The sequence below is a fragment of the Microplitis mediator genome, chromosome 11 (assembly GCF_029852145.1).
Source record: "Microplitis mediator isolate UGA2020A chromosome 11, iyMicMedi2.1, whole genome shotgun sequence".
NCBI lineage: Eukaryota > Metazoa > Arthropoda > Insecta > Hymenoptera > Braconidae > Microplitis > Microplitis mediator.
The window spans coordinates 12,633,139-12,641,231 of NC_079979.1; the positions used below are offsets into that span (position 1 = coordinate 12,633,139).

General features: G+C 27.3%; 1 protein-coding gene across 1 annotated transcript; it reads right to left on the reverse strand.

Annotated features, from left to right (window-relative positions):
- Positions 1–2,439: 2,439 nt before the first annotated feature.
- On the reverse strand, positions 2,440–7,638 carry LOC130677311 (uncharacterized). The gene is made up of 2 exons (XM_057484020.1): positions 7,256–7,638; positions 2,440–4,169 (listed from the first exon to the last, which is right to left on the reverse strand). The coding sequence occupies exon 2, from the start codon at positions 3,995–3,997 to the stop codon at positions 2,630–2,632; it is 1,368 nt and encodes a 455-aa protein (XP_057340003.1). The 5' UTR covers positions 3,998–4,169; positions 7,256–7,638; the 3' UTR covers positions 2,440–2,629.
- Positions 7,639–8,093: the final 455 nt, after the last annotated feature.

Consider the following 8,093-nt stretch of genomic DNA (forward strand, 5'->3'; position numbering starts at 1 on the left):
ATAGAGTCTCTACTTAATAACTAAAACCATGTGAATGGTATATTTGTACGAAATAAAATATTTATTTAATGGATTTAACTAAAAAATATTCATTGAATTAACTAAAAAACATTGTAATGATACTTAATATTTTTGTTTGCTTTAATGAAAAAGTTATAGATGAATTAACTACCTAAGTTCAGTTTAAAAAATTAAAAATTCTTAATTGAATACAAGTTTAAAAATCAGTTACATTAACTATTTATATAGTTAATTGAACTAAAAAATATTTAACATAAGTACTTAGAGATATTTATAATAACTATCTATTGGTGTTGTAGTAACTCCGAAAAAATAGTTAAAGCGCTATTTAACTGTCATTTTATAGTTAGATTTACTGGATTTTTCTCTCAGTGTACTTTCTTCTGATTTTATCATAATATCTGCCCACGTGGGTGCTTGGTGTTGCATCCGTCTGCGCCTTTAGTTCCATTATTTTTAATTGTATTTCCTCCATTTCTATTTCTTCTATTTGTCGTTGAGTACTACGCTTCAATTTTTCTGCGAGCTCTGGTACTTCACAATCGTCATTTCTTTTTTTTAATTCCTCTTTTAATTCTGCGTATTCCTTTTGTAATTCACGTATTTCATCTATTTTGTTTTCTTCTCTGTAGATCGTTTATATATTTTATTAGTTTCACAGGCAGTGCTGTTGATTTTATCGAATTTGTTTATACTGGTATTTGCTGCTTCACAGGCAATAGCAGAGCTATTGATTCCATTTACTTCCCTTTTGATCTCTTTAACTGCTTTGAAAGCAGTGCAAATTACTTCTTCCATGTATTTTTTTTCGAAAAAAATAGGACTAATAAAAAATTCATTCTCAGTTTGATAATTACTAACTCCGCCACTTGCTTGATTATCAGAACTTGAACTTGGAATATTTTTATTTGACAGGTTTATTATTCTCAAGTTCAAATATTTATTAACTCGTTCTAATGCCTCCTGTGTAATGGTGCCTGTCCTTAAAAGATGATCCAAATGACGGTTTATGGCTTCAAAATTATTAGTGTCATTTAAGATTCCAAGTATTCCATAAAGATCGCGTTCAATTTTAGTGATGTTGTCCTTTAAATTGTTTCTGTATGGAAGCCCGTTCAGAACGTTTAATTGTTCTATTCTCTCCTTGCAAGTTATGACAAAACGCAATCCATTTGCGACTTTTTTCTGGCGATAACTTTGATGCGTAAACCATATAATAATTCTTAAAAGACTGTGTATACGGGCAATTATTAATAATTCTGATGATAAAATCTTTGACTTCAATTTTACTTAATGGAATTGAAGACATGATCTTGTTAATAATGAAATTAAAAATGTAATTATTTTTTTTTTTGCACAAAATTTCTGTATTAGCTTGAATATAAGTAAAATAAATATGTCTGTAACCAAATAAGAAACGTCTTTTATAACTGACGGTACTATACTAGATAAATTTTATCTATTAAGCATACCTGGATAATTATTTAACAATTGATTGATAGAGAGGAAAACATATTACTCAAAGTTTTGTACAAAAGCCAATTACTGGTCATAAGCCTGCCCTTTACTGAAGTCTCTCCCCCGCAATCGGGAGTTACTAAGTCTAAACAACTTGTCCCACTTAATCACTCGAAGGAGTTTCGTATCAAAGAGCCCGTTATAAGCCGCCGTTAAAATGGTTAAAATTTTAAATAAAAAATTGGAGAAATAAACCAATAAATGATGAAAATTATTATCTATGTTTGGCAGAGAATAATTTAATCATTATTAAGTAAAATATATAATTTAATGTTAATAATTGTAATCATGCCCGGGAAAAAATGTTTTTATAAAATAATATAAAATTTTATACAATTTTATAAAATTTTGTAAGATTTTACAGCAAAATTTTATAAAAATTTATAAAATTTTATAAAATTCAATAAAATTTTATAAAGTAAGATCTGAGTAAGGAACGTAATAAATAAATGTTATTTTATAAAATTGTATGACATTTTATAAAATTGTATAAAATATAATAAAATTTTATAAAGTTTTACACAATTGTATAAAATTACAAAACCTAAAAAAAAAAAATTTTTTATTTTTATTTTTCATATAACTTGAGAACTGCATGACCGATGGACTCCAAAATCTAATCAATTTTAAGTCTTGGTGAGCCCTTTCGATTGCTACCAAGTACGTTTAAATCGGTTAATTCATTTCAAAGATATCGTCGGACAAAAAAAGTTTACATACACACACGCACACACACACACGGACGGCCACCCGGAAATAGACAGAATAGCTTCCCAGGACCTCAAAACGTCGACACTGAAGAAATCTTGATTTTCGAAACTCAGATCGAAACCAATAACTTACTTTTTTTAAAATTTTCAATTTTCATAGCGGGAAGTTAAAAATAAAATTTTACAAAACTTGAGTTGTAATATAAATTGTTTAATAAATTGTAAATATCATTTAAATTCACATTTTTAAAAAGAAATTACAATAATATGTTTTTAAAATTAGTATATAAATTGATTAATACTAAACGTTAAACATGAAAAAGTAAAAGTTCATTAATCTGAACAGTTTGATGGGTAAAAAATTTTTTTTTTATATGAAATTAAGAAATAACTATTATTCGATAAGCCTCATGACAAATTGGTGTAGTACTTGATTTCCAGTTAAATTCAGTTTTAAATAATTCCCATATTCTCTTTTTTTGAAATTGATATCCCAATTCTTTATGAAAATCTGATTCTAATTCTTTCCACTTTACTTCATATACTAAGCTGTTTCCATAATGAGTTATTATTTTCCTAAATGCATTTATAATTTCCGATTCTGAGAATTCATTATAGTCTGAAATTTCCTTTTCTGGTGGAACAAAAGGATATACTAAGTTATTGTAAATACCAAATGCTGGTGACAGTGTATGGTTGACAAATTCATTGATATGCTCATTTGGTTTATTTATATTATTGATAATAAAGTCAACTATAGCGGATGAACGAGCATAATGTAATCTAAAATATCCAGTTTTAGGAATAGTATAACACGCGGGTAATAAGTCATGAATCATTCGATTTATTTTTCTAACATTAAAAGCTTTTTCATAATATGGATAATAAAAAAAGTCTGTAGAAATTTCTTTATCACTATTTAGTTTTTTTATATGCGTATTTAAGTCAGCGGTAAATCCAATTTTAAATATATTATTTTCAGCGTAGTAGTTCGTTGTCGCAATATAAATATAGCCATCGGGAATTGGCGTTTTAATATTGTCTAAATCTGTCTGAGTACTACTATGGATATGAATAAATTTATTCATTCGAGTATTATTTTCATTTAACTGAGTTTCTTTTTCATTTAACTTTTTTTTTAATTCTTGATTTTCATTTTGTAGTTTTTGTTTTTTTAACTCAGCAATATTATTTTTGTAGCAATCGAATATTTTTCCGAAATTAGTGTAATACTTCTTGACTGTTTTTTTGCTACATTTGTTGAGCGACTTAATACAACTTTTAAAATTTCGAATGGTTTTATCACCTACTTTATTAGTTTCTAACAATTTAACAAATTTTGATAATTGCTTGTCAAAATTGAATTCAAAATTTTTACTATCAAATTCGATAGATTTCAGTATTAGGAAAGAAATAATAAATGCACTGACTTGATTTTCAAAAGCAGTCCATAATTTGATGAATAAATTGTCGATTTGTAAATCAAAATTATTATCTTTTATTATAACAGCAACTTTTTTAATCCATTCGTTTTCCTCAATTAAATTAAGTTTTTCTTCAAATTTAACTACTTCATCACTATCTTTATTTTTTCGAATGATAGAATTTAATTCATCTCTCGTAATGTATTCTTTGTGAAATTTTTGGTAGTATTTCTTGTATGATAATTCAGTATGTTCACACATAGTTTTTAAACAATATTCACCATTTTCATTTTTTTTCACTTGAAAATTGTTCATAATGACCATGTTTAGAGTTTAATTAAAATTATTTTCGATTATAAATTTTTATATTTTTTTTCAAAATTTTTTTCGACAATAAACTTTATAACTAAACAAGTTTGACTTCTTTGACTTGATAACAAATTAGTTGGTTTAAAATTATCCTTCCATAGATAAAACCGGTAGAGTTCTTTATGACCTGCAACATTATCATCATCAGATTAAATTAGGGCTTGGGGGGGGGGGGGCAAAACGGGGTAATTCAAAAATTATATAAAAATCAAAACAATTATAATTTATTTTTCTAAACATTTCAGAATTACTTTTATAAATATAATGGAGCATTATTGAAAATGTTTTTTGTTTAACTTTTTCAAAAATCAGGTGTCAGTCGAAAAATGTCAATGACTTGTTATATGACAAAAACTACAAGAAGAAATTATTTTGTTTCAAAATACTATCGTATGTCATTGTAATGCCGGACCATAATGACCACCTAACGGAAATTGAAATAAACACATGGAAAAATAGTTATGGCCATGGTAAGAATGACAAAGATTATTCCTAAGGGTGTGCGAATCTTGTTCGAATCGAATCGAGTCAAATAGTTAGATTCGATTCGATATTCGAGTCGAATATCGAATAGTTCGAAAGATTCGAATAGTTCGAAAGGTTCGAATAGTTCTAAAGTTTCGAATAGTTCGAGAGGTTCGAATAATTTGAAAGATTCGAATAGTTCGAAAGGTTTGAATAGTTTCGAAACTTTACCGAATCTTCGGTAAATAGGCGAGCCTGTGGCACGAAGGCCCTCCTCAAAAATTAGGTAAAAATTTTTTTTATTTTCCGTCAAGTTATGACCTCTATAATGTTTTTATCATATTTTAGGCCAATATGTGATATGTGAGGTAAAATGGACCACTCAAAAAATAGAATTGTAACGAAAAAATTATTTTTTTTTAAATTTCCGTCAAGTTAATTTTTTCGTTACAATTTTCTTTTAAAGGGCCCATTTTACCTCACATATCACATATTGGCCTAAAATATGATAAAAACATTATAGAGGTCATAACTTGACGGAAAATTAAAAAAAAAATTTTACCTAATTTTTGAGGGGGGCATTCGTGTCCCAGGCTCCCCTATTTACCGAAGATTCGGTAACTTTTCGAAACTATTCAAATCTTTCGAACTATTCGAATCTTTCAAATTATTCGAACCTCTCGAACTATTCGAAACTTTAGAACTATTCGAACCTTTCGAATTATTCGAACTTTTTGAATTATTCGAACCTTTCGAATTATTCGAACTTTTTGAATTATTCGAACCTTTCGAATTATTCGAACCTTTCGAATTATTCGAACATTTCGAATCTTCGAGGCGAATCTCGAATCGAATTGTTTGATTCGATTCGCCTCGAATAATTCGAAGTTTCGAGTATTCGCACATCCCTAACTTAACTTCCGTTAAGTTGTCAATATGGTCCGGCATTACTGTAACACATAGTATTTTGAACAAGAACACTTTCTCCGGTGTATTAAAAAATATGGTTTCTTCACTTGTATTCAATAATTATGTGGAATGTAATTCATCCTGATGTGAATTACTTCCAAAAAAATGTAATTTAATCAAATTTATTCAATTTCCAGAAATTTTTTTTTTTTTTTCATCTTTGTAAGGGAGTACTCTATTTTGACCGTAAAAATGAATTTTTTTTTTAGGGGCAACTGAAAATTTTTTCTATTTACGTTGAATATTATTAAAAAAACAATATTTAGCGTATTTGAGTCTCGAAACTTAGTATTTCCTTAAATGCTCCGTTTTGCCCTCCCCCCGACTCTATATTAGTTATTTCTATATGCAGTTAGTTCCATTAAGAAAATATAATATTATTATAAAATGTACACGCAAAGAAATTAATTATAAAAATTAGTAATTGATAACTAAAAATTTATAATGTGGTCGCAATTTGATATTATTTCAAACAGTAATTTCGTGGTTTTATAGAATAAATTACAATAATCTTAATATAAGTATTGAAATTTAAAGTTTATATGTAAATAAATCATGTTACAAGTACTAGAAATTACTGTTTGGTAGATAAAAAAATGAAATTATAATAATTTAACGTATCAGCTTCAACATTCAAAGTTTGGAACATTTAAGTTTATAGTAAAAAAGTAAAAAACATTCAGTATGATATATAAAATTTTCAATGTCGAAGAATGGATTTTATGTACAACGGTATATAATTTTGGCTTTCTTCAAATTGTCAACAAGTATATCTTAAGCCCATCAGTTTTTATAGTTCGAAACAATAAAATTTAACTTGTGGGTTGTAAACTTTCAATGTATGTGAAAGAATTAACCTAAAGTATTACTGCTGCGCGGCTATATCTATATGGCAAGATAACGTATTTTATCATTTCAAACAATAAAATTTAACGACCAAGAGTAACTATTTTTTTTTCATATCAATAAATTTTAGAGAATCACTTTTATAATTTTTCGCTTTCAATATTATTTTATTCATGAATTACCTTCTTTGATGCGGGTTTATAGTTCAAACAATAAAAATGAATTGAAAATCCGAATAAAATTTATCATTTATTTTTTTGGGTGTACGGGCGGATAATTGCTATTCTTTAAAATCTTATTTCTTTAGATAAAAACTAAACTGCTAGGAAGAAAAAAAAAAGCATCCGCTCACAGTAATATTAGAATAAAATTTTTTTTTTCATTAAGTATAAATTTTAAACGAATAGAATTCTTTTTAACATAAAAAAAACTCCTTGATTAAGATAATCGATAATCACCTATAAATATTTGCAGTTTTTATGAGTCATGAGTATGATTTCCAGTAAAAAGATCTTGTATGATAATGTATATTTCTAACAAAGTCTCCAAAAATTTGAAAATAATTGAATGTATCGAACATACGTTTTAATAAGACCGTATAGAAAAAGAAACACTTTAATTAGTACATTAATTATTAAAACTAATCAATGTGTTTAAATTTAAATTTAATTTTAATTAAAAAAAAAAAAGAAGTTTAATGAGTTAATAAAAATAAAAGTACATTCATAAGTATAATATTTTAAAAATTTAAATGCCCAACGACACTAGTACTATTTTTTACCCTCGAAAAGCTCACAACGATATTTAGAATTAAGTCTCTAAAAATTTTTTAATTTTATAAGACTCGGTAAAGAACCGTATTATTAGATTTTAAAAAAAGTACTTTCTAAAAATTAACTTACTATTTTAGTAAAAAAAAAAGTTATTACATACCATTCAACACAGTAGTTAATAGTTGATTTTTAGTTTTCAATCAGACACGATGATGAATTATACACTCGAGTTTTAAATTTCAAATGAACGGACTTGTGGAGCGCATTACTCTATTTTGATAGTCTTAACATAACTCCCACTTCGTTGACCAAGATATTGCAAAAATAACGAGCTAATGATCAAACGGCAAATAAGGGAACCGAACGTCATTTCCACCAATGACATGAATCAATTGTTCCCCAGAAAAAATTTTATTACCGACATACAAACGATAAAAATACCCGAACATTACAGCTCAAGGTCTTAGTCATATAACACAGCTACTAACTTTACATCCTTTGACCTGCGTGAATTTGTCCGTATCGTTAATCCAGACGTCCACAAGATTGAACAACCTCTATCGATACTAAAAAGCTCTCACTCAATTCTATTTAATCTAATCGCCAGGCATAACAATAAATATAAGAACTGAGTTAACGATAAAATACGAATCAACGCAAAAAAAATTACGAAAATGTAACTCAAAAAATTTGAAAAACAGTTGACCCTGTGGGCCAACTCCAAAGCTTCCCGCTGTTTTTGAGCTCGAAGAGCTTAAAAACTGCTGGACCAAAAATATATACATTTCATTGAAAAAAAGTAATTTTTGTCTGACGATATTTCCGGAACGAATCAACTGATTTGCATGTACTGAGTGGCGATCGAAAGGGCTCGCCAAGATTTAAAATTAATTGAATTCTTGAGTTGATCGGTCGAGTAGTTTACAGTTTATAGACAGAATAAAAAATTTTCATGAATTTAAATTTTTAAACTTGGAGTGAATGTTATTTGTAATTTA

Coding starts and splice junctions, on each gene's coding strand:
- LOC130677311 (XM_057484020.1), bottom strand. CDS start 3,997: ATGGTCATTATGAACAATTTTCAAGTGAAAAAAAATGAAAATGGTGAA.